The 22,819-nt window shown below is 30.9% G+C and overlaps 1 protein-coding gene and 1 long non-coding RNA gene across 3 annotated transcripts in view; one reads left to right on the forward strand and one right to left on the reverse strand.

Moving 5' to 3' along the window:
• The first annotated feature begins 3,720 nt into the window (after positions 1–3,720).
• The window catches only part of LOC145976970 (uncharacterized), a 33,162-nt gene continuing 14,063 nt past the window's right edge, over positions 3,721–22,819 (forward strand). The window contains exons 1-2 of the long non-coding RNA XR_014440365.1: positions 3,721–3,848; positions 4,015–4,181. This is a non-coding gene — a long non-coding RNA (uncharacterized LOC145976970). The remainder of the gene's footprint in view (positions 3,849–4,014; positions 4,182–22,819) is intronic.
• Positions 5,342–22,819, reverse strand: part of Invadolysin (leishmanolysin-like peptidase, invadolysin) — a 272,311-nt gene continuing 254,833 nt past the window's right edge. For both annotated transcript variants that reach the window (XM_083108059.1, XM_083108143.1), the window contains 10 exons: positions 16,003–16,114; positions 14,369–14,550; positions 13,110–13,313; positions 9,793–10,018; positions 9,420–9,613; positions 9,213–9,345; positions 8,892–9,051; positions 8,649–8,815; positions 8,417–8,536; positions 5,342–8,337 (listed from right to left, as the gene is read on the reverse strand). In XM_083108059.1, the coding sequence (XP_082964185.1) occupies positions 8,179–8,337; positions 8,417–8,536; positions 8,649–8,815; positions 8,892–9,051; positions 9,213–9,345; positions 9,420–9,613; positions 9,793–10,018; positions 13,110–13,313; positions 14,369–14,550; positions 16,003–16,114 (1,657 nt within the window). In that variant the 3' untranslated portion in view covers positions 5,342–8,178. The remainder of the gene's footprint in view (positions 8,338–8,416; positions 8,537–8,648; positions 8,816–8,891; positions 9,052–9,212; positions 9,346–9,419; positions 9,614–9,792; positions 10,019–13,109; positions 13,314–14,368; positions 14,551–16,002; positions 16,115–22,819) is intronic.

Here is a 22,819-nt window from a genome sequence, read left to right on the forward strand (position 1 = left end):
GCCTGCCTTCTGTACCCGACGCGTGATTTACTAACTATTTTTGCTCATAATTCAAAAACTACGCTTCAAATCAAATTTTGGTAAAGGAAAAATTGTCTTAGAATGGTGTCAGGAATACGTCATTTTAAAGACATAACGTTTTTCAGGATCGCCCTGTATATATATTTATAATTAATAACTAGAGCGCATATGCAAACTGCATATATATATATACACGTACAGATTATATATTTTACTAGATGCAGTTTGCATATGCGCTCTAGTTATTAATTAAAAAAATACTTATTAAAAAATATTTATCCCAGAGGCGATTTATTCGTGGGCTGGTTGTTTTTAGAAATATTTCATACCAGATGCGGTTTGCATGTGCGATCTGGTTATTAAAATATTTATTTCAGAGGCGATCTATTCGTGAGCTGATTATTTTTTTTTTAAATCCAGAGGCGATCTAATTCGTGTGCTGGTTTTAAAAAAACCCAGAGGCGATTTAATTCGTGTGCTAGTTATTCAAAAAAATCCAGAGGCGATTTATTCGTGGGCTGGTTGTTTTTAAAATATTTTATACCAGATGCGGTTTGCATGTGCGCTCTGGTTATTAAAATATTTATGTCAGAGGCGATCTATTCGTGAGCTGATTATTTTTTTTTAAATCCAGAGACGATCTAATTCGTGTGCTAGTGTAAAAAAACCTAGAGGCGATTTAATTCGTGTGCTGGTTATTCAAAAAAATCCAGAGGCGATTTATTCGTGGGCTGGTTGTTTTTAAAAATATTTTATTACCAGATGCGGTTTGCATGTGCGCTCTAGTTATTAAAATATTTATTTCAGAGGCGATATATTCGTGAGCTGATTATTCAAAAGAAAAAAACATCCAGAGGCGATTTAATTCGTGTGCTGATTTGAAAAAAAACCCAGAGGCGATTTAATTCGTGTGCTGGTTATTTGAAAAGTATTTCAAAGGCGATTTAATTCGTGTGCTGATTATTCGAAAAGTCTTCCAGAGGCGATTTAATTCGTGTGCTGGTTATTCGAAAAGTCTTCCAGAGGCGATTTAATTTGTGTTCTGGTTATTCAAAAAAAATCCAGAGGCGATCTAATTTAATTTGTATGCTGGTTATTTAAAAAAAAATTCGAGAAACGATCTTAAAATTACTAAAAATGTTTTACATCAGATACGATTTGCATGTAAATTCTGGTAGCGAAATTTAAACGAAATTTAATTCAGAGATCATAAAGACACTGCCTCAACTAAAAGGCATATTTGATAAGAATAAAAATCCAGATGAGATGAATTATTGGACCGATTTTTACGCGTCATAAGAGATGATTCTTATTTTGAAAGCGTGCTATATTTCGATAATTCTTATATAATTGCAGCATGTCACATAGCGACAAAAGCTAACAAATTATTGGAGCAAATTATAGTGATTGCTGGCGATTTTTTTTAATGACACCAAGCTTCGAATGTACGATAGCCTACCCGGCTGTACATATGATAAATTGGTGCCTAAAAAAAAAATCACTTTCATCGCCGTTGCCTACAAATAATATAATATTTAAAAAGCTTTAACAATAGCATATGCTGTGAAATTTATGCTGCAGCTTTCGCTATACTACTATAAACTATAGCCTTAGAAGGAAATCCTTGTAAGGAAAAATATTTCAATAATGTATAAAATGTATGAAGCAACATTTTTTTTTAAATTATAGCAGAAAATTAATTACCTTTTCCAAAATGGTAAATTATTCATATATCATATTTTACATTTATCATATCTGATCACGATATTCTAATGAATATCGTTAGAAAAAGACGCCTCAATCTCGTTTGCATATATCGGAGAGACGAAAAAAATACACATATTATGGTTGCGTCTCACGGGAATGGGCGATGAAGGGGCCCATTATATTATCGATATAAATCTATTATTTCGATGCTTTTGAGGCAAAGAATGTAGTGTGAAAATATTTATAAATATTATTTATAAATTTTACGAATATATACTCTCTAAATTTCTTAGAGTGAAGCTTGCACTCGAAAAATTGAGTGACTGGTCAAATCACTCTAGTTAGAGTGATTTGACCAGTCACTCAATTTTTCGAGTGCAAGCTTCACTCTAAGAAATTTAGAGAGTACATTACGAATATATACATTACATCAAACAATTTGCATAATACATTTTATATTGTTAGTTTTTGATTATATCGATTTAACAAACGTCGTACATAAATTGTAACTCGTAGAAAGTTATATGCAAATATCCTTTTTATTATATGTATACAGAATGTCGCAGAGTACTATATATAAGCGCTTGTGAGGAGCGCAGTAAATTGAACAAAAAGTCCCATAGCATTTTACGATTTTCGTAATAATAATAGAAATATTAAATAAAATCGGAAATATGTATCTGCGTGTGTATGTGAGAGAAAAAGAGAGAGAGAGAGAGAGAGAGAAGCATTCGGCCGTTCGAGCTATCGCACGGTCCAGCGTGTTGGACATTGGCTGCGTTCAGCAGAAAAAGCTGCTTTGCAACTGTTGTAAAATTCGTGAGCCTGATTGGTGTATGCTCTTAATTTTGACTGGATCTAAGAGCATACACCAATCAGATTCACGAATTTTACAACAGTTGCAAAACAGCTTTTCCTGCTGAACGCAGCCATTTTGTCGGCGCGCGACAAGGGAAGGGACAGCGGGGCACGCCGTTGCCACTCGTTACACCGTCATCGCCGCGCCGCGCTGTCCCTCCCCTTGCCGCGCGCCGACAAAAAGCCCTGACACGCTGGATCATGCGATAACTCGAACGGCCGAATGCTTCTCTCTTTCTCTTTTTCTCTCTCACACACACAGATACATATTTCCGATTTTATTTAATTTCTATTATTATTACGAAAATTGTAAAATGCTATGAGACTTTTTTGTTCAATTTACTGCGCTCCTCACAAGCGCTTATATATAGTACTCTGCGACATTCTGTATACATACAATAAAAAGGATATTTGCATATAACTTTCTACAAATTACAATTTATGTACGACGTTTGTTAAATCGACATAATCAAAAACTAACAATATAAAATGTATTATGCAAATTGTTTGATGTAATGTCGTATATTCATAAAATTTATAAGTAATATTTATAAATATTTTCACAATATATTTTTATTATATATATAAAGAGACATAGCTAATGAGAGCAATGATAGAATTGTATTTAAATATGTATGCAATAAAGATAGATCTATACTCTAAAATCGTTGCTTGTGCGAGACGATAGAGCAGTAGAAATGCAACATAGTTTTTGTTTCAATATAAATACAATTAAATACAATACAAAAAAAGCTTATATTTCACATTGCTCTTTTTAAAATATGTATGTCTTTCTACTCTAGATAATACTGTCGGTAACATAACTATAAGTGTTGGTAATGTACCGACGCTTTTAGTTATGTTAAAATGAGGGCGCCTACCCGTCGGAGTTCGGCCGCGACTCCTCTTAAGCATGATTTATTTCGGAACGCTATATAACGCGCTCAAAATTCAAAATCGCATTGAATAGCGAACATCCTCTGCTTGTCAATAATAAATATAAGGTTAAGAAAAACAAAATGAATAAAGAACAACGAATTATTCTCACTCAATTTTTAGAATTAGCTTGTGAATCTTCTGATGAAGATTCACTATCTTTTTTTTATTTATCTTCCTCTAGCAATGAGGATGAAATACAAGCTGCAATTGCTGTCCAGAAATGTAAAAGAAAAAAACAGAACAGATTTCGTTTAAAACAGCTCAATTATAGTCAATTTCCGCGATTAGCCCTTGAGACGATGGCTATTCAATTAAATATCAGAGTAAGTACTTCATGTTTATTTCAAATCGAATTGAAGCGTAGTAACTTACGAACCCGCAATACATTAAAATAAGCCGTGATATATTTTGCGTTAACAATAATTATATTCTGAAGAATTTATCTAATAGATATATTTCACGTTTGAAATATTCTGCTTCGTTTTTCAGTGTAATAAAATCTACATCGCGTTCGATTAATATCGGGAGTGCCGTTTGAATCAAGTGTGTTTTTACGAGTGAATGTCCTATAAATCCCAGACCAGGCAAAGAAAATACGAGGACATGGAATCAGGATCATCAAGCTATGACATTGTTATTGCGCATCTTGTGTGTCGGTGGGTTTAAAATTATTTTTTATTTCATTCTTGTAAATAAAATATATGAAGTAAGATATGAATCTGTGAGAGTTACATATATATAACTCAGATTTGTAGCATCTCATAGATTCACTGTTTTGGAATTGGCTAAAAATATAATAATAGAAGATTTTATATTATATTTTATTTTTTATATACCTGTTTAATGGCGATTGCAATAAAATACAGATTGCTTAATGTAGCCGAGGTAGTGAGCACTTTTTAATGTGCTACAATGCAAAGAAGTAGCTTAAATACTTTTGCGATTTAGTACATTTTGCATTTTTTTAAGTCAACTAATTAAAATACATTTCAAAGTGTACTCATGTAATAATCTTATATACTATTTATACATTTTTTAATTTATGGATAACAAATAGAATTTAACGTTAAAATTAATTCTGTTTCATAAATCTTTGTGGCAATGTTAATATTATTATAAAACGATTTTCCGCGCGCATATCTCAGTTATAAGCTCGTTTTTTATAAAATCCAGTATATACAGTGGAATGTTATTTTGAGTTTTAACCGATGCAAGTGTATTTTCAGAATTAAAGTTAAAGTAAAATCCAAAATTGATATTTATAAAAATACAGAAAAAGATTTTCTTACATTTACGATAATATAATCCACGAAAAAAGGATTAAATTCAATTTATATCGATTTAGTACTAAATCAACTTAAGAGTTGCAGCATTAAAAACTAAAACTTATTAATTATTGATTATATAATTTTTCATTGTTAAACCGAAATATAGGTTTATAAATGAGTATACATATCTGTTTCGTGTTATATCATTATTTGTAAAAATAATCTCACTTCTTGAACATATATATTCTTAGAGCTTATTAATATGTATTTAAATCTTACCTAACTATCCAATCTTTTTATTAAATAATTTTCCAATATTATTAATAATTTTCTGTTATTTCAAATAATGAGAAAAGTATTATTTAATTTATTATATTAAAATATATAGATTTTTATTCTTTAATGGCACAATTTAAAATATGAAATAAAGTTATGCTACATTATATTTATATTTCATAAATATTATTTATTGAAGTTGTAATGAATATTCTATCATAACATCTGTAACAAATATAATAGAATTGTAAGTAAAATTTTTAAGATTAAAATTAAATTAAAAATATAAATTATTTATTTTTAAAAAAACATTATTTCCGAAACTCATCATTATCTATTAATAATAATAACAATTATCATTCATAAACTTTGTAACCTCAAGTTTGCATACTTAAAAAATATAATTAATAATTAAAAAAAATAATTAAATATTTTATATGCGCGATTCGCCTGATCCGCGCAACAATGTGATTATATAATGTAGCACTTTTTTAGTTTTAGTTTTTTAAATAGTATATATTTTTTTAATATCTGTTATAACAAAGTGTGATGTTGAATATTACAAGCAAATTAACAATTAAAACATACATTTTCATAACTTTATACGAGTTTCTAATCGTTCTCATAAAAATTTCACAGAATAACAATTCAGAATTTTGTCTACAATCTATGATACATGTATTTAGATAGTCGCACACATTTCTATACGCATATACATATGTCTTCAATAAAGTTATAAATGGATCTTACAGCATTATTCAAACTTATTATTTGACTTCTCATATTTATTTCCTGATATCTACGCGCCGATTATTAATGTTTAGTAAATGGCGCGTGCAACGCATTAATGTCGAGCAACGACATTGCAAATTCACGAGAAATATTCTCGAATGTACATCTCAGTATTTAATGCAATACTGTGATATCTTCAAATTCTTTGCAAATTACACAGTATATTAAATATTAATTTCTGTACAAAATTAGATTAAATGCTTGCATATATGTATATAGTTACACACTAAAATCTCTTAAATATATCAAAAGTGAAATATTTGTGTTATAAAAATGGAATTAGTTCACATTGCATCTTATATGCATTGATCGATAAATATATATGTCCTTATAAAATGTTTCATTTTGACATCAAAATTGCTATTTTCATGCAAATCATAAAGAATTAAATATTTCATTGCTGTTTTCAGTTATTGTAAAAGCAATTAATAAAGATTAATGTGTAATAATGTGTGAAGATATCAATTCGTGTTAAAGATTTATTCTAATTAATTTACAAACTTTAATACAGTTACCAATTTAGTACAGTTTAGTAACTTATGTACAATTCATATATTTCCACATTTACCTTTTTTTAATACGATAATACTCTCTTGAAAAGTAATATTTTACTTACTATTAATCTCTACATAGATTGTTAATTTATTTCGGAAATTTATTCGTATCCTTCTAAAAAAATCACATAAATAACGCATATTTTGAAAAATAGTTTTAAATAACAATTACACAGTTACTTATTATGAATTAAATATTTGCAATGAAAATAGCTTTCTACAAAAATGACATATTGGAACAATGCATATGATTCAAATAATGGAAAACCAGAAAAGCATTCCATTTTTTGTAATATACAGATGATCCAAATGCAATATATATTTATCGCATTAATATTCATCAAATAAAATTTATTAAGACATATCTATAATTGCTAGAATTTTAATATTATGCTATGCAAAAGCTACTGTCGCAATTCTGTTGCATTATTATAGATTTCATATTTTTCAAACTATATATACAAAAAATTTACTTTCCACACCACATGCATTCGCGATATTCATTCAGTTTCACAACAATCGATAATTTTTGATAAACTGACTTGTCGGACACACTTTTAAATCGCTTCAGAGTTTACATACTTATTCATATATTGTTCAATATGACTTGCATTTTTTTCATATGAACTTCTTTTATATATATCGCTAGGAATGTCAGATTTACTAATAATATGCAGACTGTGTGTGCCAGAGAAGGTACCAGCTATTTATATTATATTATCGATGGAATGTAACATTTTTAAAATGTTGGACTCAAAGTTTAATTATTTATAATGCTTAAATATGATTCCCAGAGACGATTATGAAAAGAAAAAACTCGCTATACTTTGCTGACGAAATTAGTTATTAATGTTTTATAAATAATATAGATTGCAAGTATATATATTTGGTGTGTGTTCGTGTGTGTATACAAAGTTTTTTTATAATTAAAAACAAAATTTTATATTAATATCTTCAATAGGTTTTTTAAAAATGACACGTAACGCAATTAGTGAAATATTCTATATATATACTTTCTTTTTCGACGGATATATTTATCACTCGCGTCATCGCGTCATGTAAAATATACTTCTATCTGTCGGTAATGTATAGCGCATTTTCTCTGTTAAACTTATTAATTTTTAGAACAAATTTAGTGTCATATTTATAAAATCCTGATATTATAAAACTTATTCTTTATCAGCAGCGCTTACAGTCCGTATATATGCATATCAGTCAAATAATGTTAGCAATTATCTATTTCATTAAAGTTATATATCTATTCTAAACAACATGTTTCACAATAATGATCAAAATATATTACGTGTCAGAGCTAATCATACATAGCATGGAATGTACACGTAATAATAATAATAAGATAAGTAAATCGACTATAAATAATTCAAAAATATATATGTAAAATTAAATGCACTAACAATGCTTCGTCATATTATCACTACGAATAGTTAATCTAAACATAGTATTTATCGCACGCAATACATCTGAAGCCTGATAATGTCTTTATCCCCTGGCTAAAAAATTTATCATTTCTTTATATAAATAACGAGTGTTTAATTACGATTGTCACCTTAGCCAATATCCATTACATTTTTACGATACGATAATAAAAACTTGAACAAATATTTTATATATATATCGCGAGAAATAAAATATTTTCAGATCGGACTGGCGAAATATGATACATATAATTTATCAAATGATATCTCTAGATTTAGATCTAGATTTGGTAATGCTAAAACACATTAATTAAAGAGAACAACGTATCATCTAATGACGAAAGATAACATTACAATAATAAACGTTGTTACACTTAGGTTAAAACTATTTGCGGACGCACAATGGAGATAGTCTTTGTGATAATACGTGGAAGGTGGATGTTCATCCCCTGGTTTGCACCGTTCGCATCGTGCTTTAAATTCCACCTTATAAAATAAAACAGATTAATAAATAAGCCAATAAAATAAGCTAATAAATATATACATATTTATATAATATTCATACTTGACAAATATCTCGGCAAGGTGGACAGATTAGAGCACCTTTATGCAGCCATCCATTCTGCATAATTCTTATAATAATTTCCTGTCCAGCATGGTAGCAAGTATAAGTGTAATTGCCGACCTAAAAGGACAAATTTTTTTCTTTTCATCTATTCATCATAATATATATTATATTCTGTTTAAGTTATATTTAATATTTACGAAAGCGTTTCGTCACGATATAATAAACTCACCATAATGTGCAATCTGCCGACCTCGCATTTGTATAAATAACAACCAGAGCCCCAATGCTGCCATTGTCGCGCTTGTTTGCAATTTCTTTCTTCCCACATGTCATTAGTGTGGTCGAAGCACCTCGAATGAGGACCATACTTTTCTAATGCGAAATTTTTATCCGGATCTAAAAGAAGGATATATTTCAAAAGAGATTCATTATGCATCATATTTCTTTGCGACGCGTGCGAGATGTGCCTTACGCGGATTATTCTCCTCATAAAGACAGTGAGAACCCCTGACTACTATATTCTTTGCCCTCCACGTGAATTCCTGTATGTAAGGACAATAATCCGCCAGAGATACCGAACCGCCGTAGTATTGTTCCTCTCCGGGTGGTACGTGAGGTATTTTATCGAAGTTCTGCAACAGAAGAAATCGTCAATCCAGATTCTTCACATACCGCGAATTCTCATACGATCGATGTTCATCCATCGATTATTTTATATAGACATTTTTCTCTCTTCCTCTCCTTTATCTAACTTTTTTTTAAATATTTTAATAAATCATTATATATCTTTTACTTGATATTTCTTGGGCAGCGATTGCGAGTGTTTTACTAAATTACACAAGGCCACTGAACTTCGATCGTCCGTACATTCGGTTTGCAACGGATCCTGCTTCACTTTGTTACAAAAAGGATGGATCGATTTTCCCCTAAAACATTGAAATATTTTCATGTAATCATTACGATACAAGGTCTTCTATCCTGAATATCTCAATATACTTACGATAGCGGGGATGATTTGGAAGATATCCATTCCTTACAGGATTTCATGGCGAAGTTGCATCCTAGATTTCTCCCCCATCCTAGCTCTTGCGCCATCGAATAGTTGGCGCTATACCAACCAGTATCTTCCATAAGAGCGAGCGTTATTCTCGAGTAAACTGGATTTTGCGTGTGTGTGCCCGTCATGGCTTCGTTCTGAATAAACAGAAAAATCAATTTGGAATAGCAAACGTTGTGTCTAAATTTTTTATTGAAATATTTATTGTAAACTATGAAATATATAGATTTGCGAATGTTTCAATTTTTTTCTCAAATATTATTGCATTACATGTGAATAACAAAGAGTTAAATCGGGGATTCTAAGCATTGCATACCTCAAACACGCGCTTCTCCCAATGCGTGAGAGCCGTGCCGTCCTCGCCCTGATCCTCCAATTCCGCGCCCTCAAGTTCCGGGCAATTGAAGTGCGCTTGAACCTCGGTGCGGACGCGAGGCGTGACTATCATTTGCATGGTCCTCTCCACGTAACCGTCGTGCACTTGCCAGCGAGGTCTGACCACAGTTTTGATCGTGTTCTCGCTCCATTGGTGCGTTTGTAACCTATCCGAAACGAATATCGAACATTATTAACATATGCTGATTCGATAATCGAAAGCTACTGTTGTCCCATCCGACTTAATAATTTCACCGTAATGTAATATCGTACATCACACTGCGGATATTCGCGAATGCATAAAACTAATCTCGAATTATTTAACATATTCGCAAGAAAGTAAATAATAAAAAATAATCGAGATTTCTCGGCTCACATCGGAATATTTAATCTATTCCAAAATGGAAAATCAATAAAATGATCTGTGTTGATTTCAAATAATATCAAAACGCTTGACACGATTATTTATTTATTTAATTTCGATTTATTTAATTTCGTTTTTTAGTATTTTTTCTCTGATACTTTCTTCTATACGATGTAATATCTCGTGTATGTTTTCTATTCTATATATACTTTCTTCTCGATTTATATCAGCAAAATAGCGAAAGTTTGTCTATAACATATTTACTACGTGTCAAATGTTGAATATCCCCGTAACTTTACAGTGCTGTGTGTGAGCAGATAAATATAATTGTACCTCAATCTCTCTTTTTCTCTCTCGCGTTCTCTCTCTTCGTTTATCCGTATAAAATGATTGATGCGATACGTCGACGAAACGCTGTTTTCGACAGCGAGCGGCCCTTTCTATATCCTATTTCGACATGACGGATGAATTCGCGAATGGCCATTTTCCCGGGAACGAGCACGAGGTGAAAAATATTATTACGCTTGAGCATCAGCACAAAATTGCTCGTCAACGTATCTCATATGCATAAATTGTTAGAAATAGTGTGAATAATGAAAATAACATGATAGATCGCGAATATAGAAATCGAATGTAACGTCGCCTGAAAAAAATATTATTACGCTTGAGCATCAGCACAAAATTGCTCGTCAACGTATCTCATATGCATAAATTGTTAGAAATAGTGTGAATAATGAAAATAACATGATAGATCGCGAATATAGAAATCGAATGTAACGTCGCCTGAAAAAAGAATTCAATTTCACATTATGAGACAACGAAGGAGATTAAATTCATGTAAAAATTCCATCGTGAAAACGCTTTTGAGTCTCATCAAAACGTTTTTCGAAGTTAATTCGCAGCAAATGAGTTATAAAAGTATATCGCTATGCGAATATTGTTACATTTTTTATCAGTTTGCTGTTGCGCAGCTTAAAACAATGATTTCAGTTATCACGTAGCAATTAAGTTATCAAATTCGCATGTTTGAATAATGCGGATAATTTGCATGTATGTAAAATGGCTAATTAGAACGGATAGGGAGAAACTGATGTAAATGTGTAACTAATTAAGGCTGGAGACTTAATCAGATAATCACTATTAATAAAAATAATTTTAGACAAAATTATTATTTATTAATTATTAATTATTTATCTCAAAGGCAAAAATAGCTCATCAATCACAAATAATTACATCTAATATCATATCATAACATTGTATTGCAAAATCTATATTTTATTGAAATCTAAGATTACCTCTCCCCCTCTCTCTCTCTCTTCGCATACGTTGCTACGGATTAGCGTAAACCTTAAACGTAAGAGGATCCCCGTAGAGATATTCAGACAGTAGGGTGAGAACGCTCGTGTTCACGAACAGATGGATGGCAGGAAATGCAAGGAAACGCTGGAATTTGTAACGGAGAACGCGCAGATTGCGAAGCCGAGCGAAAACGGACGGAAAGGACGACTAGAACTAAAATGAGAAGCAGCGAACGAGAGTAAGAGGGTTTCCAGTGAGATAGACGAAAGGTAGAGGAGGAGGCAAGGAAATTAAAAGAACAAGCGGCTGCGAGAAGGGAGAAAGAGAGAACGAGCAGTTATCTCTGACGAAAATCTCTCTGTCCCTCAATTTGAGTTCTGAGACATCGTCGAGAAAGAATCAAAACTCCGGCAAAAAGTTCTCGAGAGTTTAAGAAGTTCTGCATACATTACTGAGTGGCTTCATAATTTTCCAACGTTATGCAAAGCAATGAGTGATGTTCTATCAGAGAGAAAAGAGAAGGAAAGAGAGAGAATTTTTATCTCTGTCATCATTCGAAATGTAAATCAACACGAGAATTCATGAGATCAGTTGAAAACACCAGTCGCGTTGAAGAAATGCATTGAGAACATAGTGGAAAATTATACGCTGGAGTGATCTTTAAAAAGAACCGAGAATGCCAGAATCATTCCCGAAATCTATTATGAAACGCTATAGATCTGTTGTTGGAATTTCGCGATTCGCGAAGTGAAAAGGCGTCGATTTTCACAACTTAGTAAAAGAGACTCGAGAGCAAGATAGCGAATGGGAAAAATAACGAAAAAACAATGAGAACAGAAGATGTAACTACGAGAGTAACGAAAGGGGGGGCAAAAGGAAGGGCACGCTAAGAAAGGGCATCTGCCAACGCCGGAAGTCAGTTCGTTACGGTTCGTCGACTTGGATAGAACAGAAAAATACCAGGAATTTTCCAATTTTAAAGGCAGATACACCATCAGACAACTTATAAAAGAAGAAGTGAAAAAAAGAATCAACACATCCATAATAGAATAATAAGTTGATGAAAAAAACAGGATGTTTGTTTCTGTCAATATACAGAAGCATTATAACAATATCAGCGAAATTAAATATAAATTAATTAACTAAAAACTATATCATAGAAAATTTCATAAAAATAATCATATTAAATATTAAGAGAGTTTGATCAATGATACCATAAATCATATATCATCTATATGATGAATAATATCTGTTCAACATGCTAATTTTGAAAAATCCTTAATGGTAACTTTATACTAACGATTTAAGCTTTATCTATAGAAATCTACATAAAGGGAATCGATCGCAGATAGTGCGATATTTGGTATTCTAACTAGAGTATCAGACATTCCTTGAATACGTAACTGCATCGTATAATATTTGCAATCGAATCTAAAATACATCTCCGTTCGATAATTTATTAATTTTCAGATATTATTTTTACATATTATATAATAATATAATAATAATAATTTAACCAAATAATAAATTTTGTTCTATATCTTTCGCGCTACAATAAAGGAAATTTAATATAAGACGTACAAGGCAGAACGTACTTTTCATTAAGGGGTGGTTTTCCGGTATCGCTTCTTCTGGGCGTCCTGGGTTCGCCATTCTCGTCCCTGTAGAAAGCGTATAAACTCACGGAAAATCCTAAAGCGTGCAGGATCTCGTGTTTAACAGTGCTGAGCAACGTTTCCAATTCTTGCGGTTTCGTGCTGATGCTTCCCGGGCATAGGTTGGCATGGCCAGCTATCGGCCTGGAAGAAATTTAGTTCACTTCAGCAGCTGCGAAATTTCCTTCCGTCTTATTTTAATTACAGCATCTCGAATTTGTATTATTATCTTTTCGCGCAAAAACTCTTAAAGATGCTTACAAAAACAGATGCACATAAAGTATAAATTGAAACATGTAAAAAATTTACAGTGTATAATTATCATGTTTTTTAATCGATATTAAAGGCCGCAAAAAATATTTTACGCATACATTTTTATGCATACATTATGTAAAATATATTTTTTTGCACTCGAATATTTCAAAGGGTTTCCCATAAGCATGTGGCAACGCGACGCACGAATATCGTCGATCTATCACGATCAGACGTCGTGCGAATAATAAAATTTACGCAACGCCATTTACATTGACCGTGGTACGACGTACGCGACGTATGTACCTGACAGACGAATTTAATCTACTCAATATGCGTTCACGTTTCGGCAGATTCATAAAGTTAGATGTCAAATCACACACGCATCGAGTTTTGCTTTTATAATTTTCCATTACAAATTTGATTCTATAAAATATTTTCTAAATCACAAACTATTTTTTTCCTCGTGCATTTTAAATAATCATTAATTTTAATAATTTTAGCAACAAATTCGAAATAAAAATAAATTCAACAACGCTTAATGATTATTTGTTGTATAAATAAAACAAAAAATTTTTTAAAACAAAATCATTAATATGAGTATTGAATCGCTTGTACAAACAATTCCTCTTATAAATCCTGTCAAATATTTAATCCGACGTCCTCATGAAATATATTCATGCCAGATGTTGTTTGCCTTCATTCTATCCTTCTGTTCATACAAACGGAAATTGCGCATGTTTCAATCATGTGACACACAGGCAACTTATTCAATATATTATTAATTATGTTCTCTCAAATGTTAAAATATCACGAAAACTGTGTGTATTTAATATATAAAATTTTTATCGATAATATTATAAACTATTGGTTTAATCTATTACATATATTATTATTATATATTATTATTGTTATTAAAAAAATATTGCTTTCTTCGAATAACTTACCGATCTAAAGCAGCTTCCTGTTGACAATGAGCAGCATAGGCTACTGTTAAGCCCTTGTGACATCTCTCAGTCTGCATAGCAGATACATAGAAGACAAAATCGGCACCATCAATTCCCGGACCTGCTTTACTTCCCTCAGCAATTCCGCAATTGTGTCCCGTCGCGTTACAAGTTCTGCAGACCTGCGTATTTGAGAATATAAAGCAACTCGCTGGAGAAAACGCTATTGCCTTAAAGAGATCGAATTTAATTTTGGAATAATTATCGATTAAAAAAAAAAGAAAATATATAGTCTATTGACGTCAAAAGAATTTTATAGCAACATAAAATGATACAGAGACAGTCGTGTTCATCGCATAATAAGTGTCAAACATAAAGTACTGTAAAGAAGATTGTAGCCTGTAAACAAGGAAATATCCGGAAACATTAAGGCTGATGAACGGGAATGGAGAATCGCATTACCGTCAAGACACCTTCGGCGAGAAGGTAAATAATTTTACGCCATCAGTGAATATTGTCAACGACAAGGACGATGACGCCTTCGCTCTAATAAGTTATCCGACACCAATTCGCCTCTCAGGGCTACTCATCAATTAGCGCCTCTCGTTTCTAGGTTGCTATCGTTAAAGCACATCCCTTCAGTACGACCCTTAGTAATCGATCAAGATGAAGCAACAATGAAATATCGTATCTCTTATTTCGATGGCTATACACGTTCTATGTTAAAATATAGGGATCGTGCTTTCTGTAACGATCACAGGCTATCATTTCTCATGAACAAAAAATTCTCTAAGCTAAATTTTATTTTCATATATTATGAGCAATGGCCATAATATTTTTTAAATAAAAATGTGGATAAAATTATGAAAATATATATTCAATATTATAATTTAATATAAATTATTGTAATATCTAATCATTAATTTTCATTAATTTTGATAATTATAAACTTAATGAATCGATGTATACTGAAGATAATATTAAAATTTCTATTTTAACAACAGAGTAGATATTATTAAAAATTCCGGATTATATATGTTTATTTCAAATAAACATCTGTCGCTGTACTCATGTCACTCAATATTATAAATAATGAAAACGTTCAATTTTCTAGTATATCAGAATCTACTTAATATCGAGTTCAAATGGACGTTATAATACAATTAAAAGTTAAATTTAATAAGGCAAAATATCGAAACTAAGTTTTATCAATTCATCTTAATATCGTACCTCTTATATATTTTTTTAATATTATAAAGTATTTGTAACAAAAAATTAATTTTTAACGTATAAATTCTTTATTATCTTTTTATAGAAAATAATTGCTAGAAATAAATAATAATTATTATTATTCGCCACATATTTATTTCTCTCATAATTTATTAATTTTTCATAATTCTATATATTAAAATGTCACTATAAAATTAATTTAAAAAAAGATGTTCACATTAAAAAAAGATATAAATTTCTGATCATTATACGCTGTGATACAAGTAGCGTGAAGCAAGAAAGTTATAAATTTCATATATTTTGCTATTACACGAAATAGAGCACTCGATCTATTCCTTTGACTAGTTTCGATATTTATTGCACGGTTTAACTCGACTTAGGCAACTTATCGGGTAATTACTTACGTCAAGATGGTCCTCCGGGACGACTACCTCGCCGCACATAGTAACAGAGCGACAAGTATCTATACAGTGTGTGTGATGGTTCTTGACGAAAACTTGACTACTCTCGCATTTCCTGCAAGCACATCAATATATCAGAAAATATAGATATAAAACTCATGAGAATTAGATTGTATGAATTTCCTAGCACATCAAAATACTGAAAATTACTTATGGAAATAAAGTTCATTGAATTTAAATTATAAAACATCGTATTAGATTAAAAAGAAGTCATTCAACATTATTTAATAAATTCATAATATACAATAAATTAACATTACTTTCTGCGGCACATTTATTCAATAGATTTGTATAAATATGAAAGTTTCAATATAAATTCCCAATCATGCTAAAGTTTTAATTCAGACGTTCAGTAAAAACGTTTCGTATCGTCATTCACATAAATTTGCTCGTAAATCAGCTCGTTTCAAAGAAGGAAACTATCAAGACTTACAAGTGAAAAGTGCAGGATTTTATTTTCTTATTTTATTGAACATGCTTTCTGCAAGAATGTACGAAATTACTAGCCGTCACTTAAATGAAAGCACCTGAAAGGAAGTCAGTTGAAATTACAAATATTAATAAAAAGAACTTAAAAAGAATAGTTACTTTGGACACGAAGGAACATAAAATATTTATGAAGCCTTGCATTATATAAAAGCATTATTTGAAGAAAAATTAATGGCAATATAACATCATATAATTGAAGATATTTCCATATACTGAACATTGTAATTTATACTATAATATCATCTTTAATGCAAATTATTCTTCAAACATTTACTTCCGAATGAAAGATTTAATTAAATGATATACATCAGAAATTGTTTTTATATATGCGTATATCAATTATAAAAAAATTTTCATTTAATATTTGGATAATTAAATTATATGCGTAGTTAATATTTATCAATTTCTTACGCTTATTAACAGAAATATCTGGACATTTAAATTTCAAATTAATATTTTATTGTAGATCAAACACTAATTATGTAAATATGCTATGTAAATTAATATTATATCAATTATATTGACATAATATAATGAATGACATATAATGAAGCTAATAGACTTCATACTATCCTCTTTATATGAAAAGTCTTTTTTTAAAAGACCATCTTCACGCGTTTTTGAACAATATTATCCACGAGTTAAAGTATAGCAACGATGTTCCATGACATCCCGATGGAACTGAAACTACTATCGCAGGACAACGATCTTCCATCGACATTGTGGACGATATCGAATCACTAGTATATACTTTTATACGGTAAAAGTGGATACGACTATATCAGATACGATGGCGTTCTCGGAAAGCAAGGATGAAGAGGGCTCCAGGGAGAGGTGAGCACTAAAGAGAAGGTGCACTCCGCTAAATAAACGTCGTGACACAAACGTGTTTGACATTCGCAACGAAGAAGATGTTTCCGCTTGATGTTACACAAAAGTTGAAAAAAAAAACGACATACTATCTAATGATGAATTTCAATGAAAATAAAAAATAATTAATAAATTCTGGTAATATAGGAAACATGATTTTTTTTATCTATGGAATTTTTATGCAAATAATAATCGTATATCTTTCAATCATTTAGTTTAATTAATCTTTTTATTGAGACGTATTAAGTGTATTTTGACAACAATATATATAAAATAATTATATGTAACATTATATATAAAAGTCTTGAAAATATCATCAATAATAAATTTACTATAGGATCACTTACAATAATTACAAATACTATATTATAATATATGTATAACGTATATTTCAAATATATGTATATTAATGTATATAATATATACTTCAAATATGTATATTAATGAATATAATGTATATTACAAGTGATAATAAGGGAATTAAATAAATCGCGTATTGTGTTTTTGTGGGTATATGTGTGTGTGAGACCAAGCTCACTAATTTTCATTAAACAATATGCGAATAATGCCAACATTCAACAGTGCAACATCGATCAAAAGGTAAAACTGAACAATGCAAGAAATTAATTAATGTCGCATCAATAATGAGAAAAATTTTTGTTTTCGCGATATAAATCATATATATATTATAATACAAATCATGTATATTACTATTAAACAGGTTGTATAATTCTTTATGATAATAAAGGAGAAAAAATTAACTTCTTGGGAAACTAATACATTACATGTGAATCTAAAAAAGCTTAATCGTTCGTTAAATCTGGCCTTCGCGGCTTCGAGAGGTATATGCCAAGTGTTTAAGTCGCTAATCGGATCACGTTCTGGTTTAGTTGATTTGCATAAAGTAAAGTAGTTTTCCGGCTCCGTCGAGGAATTGCAGATCCGGATCGCCAGAAACGGACATCTGCCTATTTGAGAGATTTTAGTTCACAGAAAAGCTGCTTGCTATACTTATTCTGCATCGTAGTGAAAATATTTCTCAACATGTTCTAAAATCTGCTAAAATCACAGAGACTAAATCTTTCAATTTCTTGAAATTTATGATTTTAATTTTGCGTAATGACGAGTTAAAAAATGCAAACTTCGAAATCGACCATAAGACGCAGGCCGTAAATAGTATGTACAACAGTTTCCAGGCAATTTACTATTCCGTTAAGAGTATTCTCCGACTCCTTTTCTTGCCTTCTCCATTCAAAATCTTCACAAGGAGGTGCGACTTAAACCGCTTTTCCGTTGCCGACGCGAGATACATTCTTGTCAAGATAGAATCTTGCAATTTTTGTGACTGCGAAGTCGGCTCGATATCGCTACCGGTTCTCCAAGAAAATTATGTGCATTTTTCTTTCTCGAAAAAAGCAAAACAATTTTAAAATGTCCCCTTACAAATATAATACAGCCACAAAATATACATAACATTAAGTTTTTTCTTATTTCTTGACTAATTCCATGTATGTTTGTTTTTTTTTAGAAAATCTTAAAAGACATCCACAGTTAATAAACTCGGCTTATAATAATAAGCAAAATAAAAATATTCGCAAATAAATTTTATTGAAAAAAATAAAGACAAAATTATTTTTTATTTAATTTTAATTCAGTTTTACTTTAAAATTTAATTAAAGCCTAATTACATAATAATTCAAAAAATTAATATAACGAAAAAAATAACATGTAATCAAATTTTTACTAAAATATGTATAAAAAATTTTAAATATATTGTGTGTGTGTGTGCGTGTGCGTGTGCGTGTGCGTGTGCGTGTGCGTGTGCGTGTGCGTGTGAGAAAAATGTTTCAGACAAAAGTTATTTGGTTTCGAGGGGGCCATAAGATGATACCATTGGTTTGACCTTGAAGAGTCATTTGAGGGTCACGTGAAGGTCACTTCAATTTTTTTAAATGGAACACCCTATATATTTTTGCACATTCTGGTAGCTTATCTCGAAAGCTTTCCAAAACACTATAATTAAGTACCTTTTCGTTAAGTACTTTTTGAGTTATGAGGCTTGAAATAATTTCTTAATTTTACATAAACCGTAAAATATCTTGTAAAATATTCATTTTTCGATTATCTTACCTTAATACTTTTATGTACAAAATAATGAGAGGAATCAATTGGTGTAAAGAAAACACATAGTTGTTTTTAAGAAAAAGTATGGAATTGTTAATTGCAAATTACATATTTTTTCTTTGAAATAACTATGTGTTTTCTTTACACTAATTGATTCCTCTCATTATTTTGTACATAAAAGTATTAAGGTAAGATAATCGAAAAATGAATATTTTACAAGATATTTTACGGTTTATGTAAAATTAAGAAATTATTTCAAGCCTCATAACTCAAAAAGTACTTAACGAAAAGGTACTTAATTATAGTGTTTTGGAAAGCTCTCGAGATAAGCTACAAGAATGTGCAAAAATATATAGGGTGTTCCACTTAAAAAAATTGAAGTGACCTTCACGTGACCTTCAAATGACTCTTCAAGGTCAAACCAATGGTACCATCTTATGGCCCCCTCCAAACCAAACAACTTTTGTCTGAAACATTTTTCTCTCCCGGGCTTGGTTTTCGAGATATTCGACTGGATGGATTAAAATGGGCCACCCTGTATATATATATATATATATATATATATATATATATATATATATATATATATATATATATATATTAGTCTGCATTAGCTGTAACAAACAAATACGAGTTGAGAAGAAATAAGCGTTTAAAATCCTATATGTTACAATTTAATATCAATAATAATGATTCTTCTTTCTCGAAAGATCAATAAACGAAATAAGAAGCAAACTTATTTATTTTTTACTGATGAATATTTACCGCATATTTATCACATAAGGCATAAGTTAAACATTATTTTTATTTATTATATAATTATTTTAATTCTTTATATTAAAGTGTATTTATTATGTATTCTCTCTCATACTCAAGAGTATAGCAATTTATTTCAGAGTAATTGCCTCATATTTGCCCAATGTGCAAATTTAATCCAATGTGAGAGCGCGGCTTACAGAGTTAGCGCTTAATCCCTTTGGGATGACGATTGATCCTACCAAAATGACGTTCGATCCTATCTAAATGCACACATATGTGCAAACAATGAATAAGCGAAAATCCTCTCTGTTACGGTAATCAGCGATCCATTGTATTGGTAGATGTAACAATATATACACACATATGCACGCGCCATAAATCATATATGTAATCATTCTATTATAATTCAAAATTTATACATTCTTTACATATAAATACATGCTATTAAAAATTTATATAAATATCGTCATATAAAACGTAAGAAAATTTTAAAGAAGCGCGTTATACATTTTTTTTAAGAATATAATATCTTTTATATATTTTATTTAAGATGCTGAAAACTTTTCAAACTTAATTTACGATATAAAATTATAACTACTACTATCGTTCATGTCATATACTATAATTATCAGATTACAAGAATGTTTATTTATACACAAATGTGATCCTAAATTAAAAGCACAAAAAATCCTCGGACCATCCCTAGCCATCTTGATATTGGAATTTTGAAAATTCGGAAATACTTTCCGGTGAAGACGAAGAGGCTGATGGTGACTTCCAAAGAACTTTATCGTTCAGGTAACTTAAAGGAGTCCTGAGCACTTTGAAAGCACCATTCCGCCGCACTTACCCGGGACACGTAATGTCGGGAGTACGGATTTGTTGCAGTGACACGCTTTCTGCATTACCAAGAACTCGTTGGGTACAGGCACCAACCCAACATCCTTCGGTTTCTCCGAAGTCGTATAACAGCTGGTGAAAACCGCATGATTCACAGTCATCACGTGGTTGGGCGGAAAAAATCGATTAAAAATTAATGTACAAATTTTGAACAGAGATGATGCTTCCACGTATACGTATTAAAGAATTAAAATTTTTTTGTTTCCTACTATTTGAAAAATTTTCGACTGCATGCAATTTTCTTTACACAAAAGTAATATCAAAGTAGTTAAAAATATATTTAATTTTCAAAAGCAATATAAAAATTTCTAAAATTTTATTGATACCATTATACCGTAGATATTCACAGTATCCGAGTTATACTGTTCCTCACTTAGCACTCGAGTCAACCTTTGTAGCGAGCATACTGAGAGATAAAAGCAGAAGGCGTTTATGCAGTTTATATGCTCGCATATACGTAAAACTGTATATAAGCGCATAACCGAGAATGCTCATTTTCCTTTGAAACCGGAAATCCGTTATATTCGTCCTTTTCCTGCATCCTTTCGGCAATAGTCGCTTGCATTTCCCTTGTTATAATAAGAAGCAATAACGCGATTCTAAAACTAGTCATCTCTTTTTCGTTCTTTTCTTAGAAATTTAATATATTTACATTCGTTAAATTCGTATCACTTTACGATAGCATTCTTATGTTTTATTTACATACTGTGTATCTACAAAATATTAATGAATATACTTCAAGACATGGAACACGGATTAAATTCAAACGTATTCATTAGTGCAATTTTGACTCGAGTCTTACTAAAGACTGAGACTGAGATTAGAAATTTCATCAAACTTGGAATAATAAACTGATATACTTGTATACGAGCTATGCAGAAGAATAACTGCTCTCACTGTAACGCTGCGTACGTATACTCGTAAATTTTGCATAGACATTAAATAAAGTAGCGAAGTAGTTAAGGACAAAAAGTATGTACTTAAAGAAGAAACTTCTCTAGAAATGGCACAGCAGTCACCACGCTGAGTGATACATCTGGCACGTCCGACGTACAATGCATATCTGCTACTTGCGTAGATTCTTCATCGACCCTAAAGTAGATACGGCCGAGTATCTACAGCCATACGCTCGGTCGAAGTCAACAGCGATGCGAACTACTGCGGTTTACGGGTGGATTCTTGTATGTGATCGGCTTATACACTACGTAAATATTGACAGATTCTACTTCCTGCAGTAGGGTAATCCGCATTAATGATCGTTAAAGATTCCACAGAATGAATCTATCGATAAGCATTATGATCATACTTATTTGAAATATTGAGATTAATATTTAGAAAAAAATACGTTAATATTGTCGATTCTCACAATTCTGACATTTCCAGAATTAAGTCGACAGCCAGTGCAATTTAAAAAAAAATCACAAAATTTATTTCGTTGTTGAGAATGACGGGTCATAGAAAAGTCGCCGGTGATGGTAATAAAGGATCAGGATAAATGAGATAAATGCAGAGTCATCGAAACGAAGATTAATGCAGTCTCGTCAACTGCTTTATACTTTTCTTTGAAACGACAGTAGTTTTCTCAATAATGACTAAGCAAAGTTAAAAAATTAAGTCA

The sequence above is a fragment of the Camponotus vicinus genome, unplaced genomic scaffold, assembly GCF_025532165.1.
Source record: "Camponotus vicinus isolate PSW18456_S1 unplaced genomic scaffold, iyCamVici1.0 SCAF_1, whole genome shotgun sequence".
In the NCBI taxonomy this organism is placed as follows: domain Eukaryota; kingdom Metazoa; phylum Arthropoda; class Insecta; order Hymenoptera; family Formicidae; genus Camponotus; species Camponotus vicinus.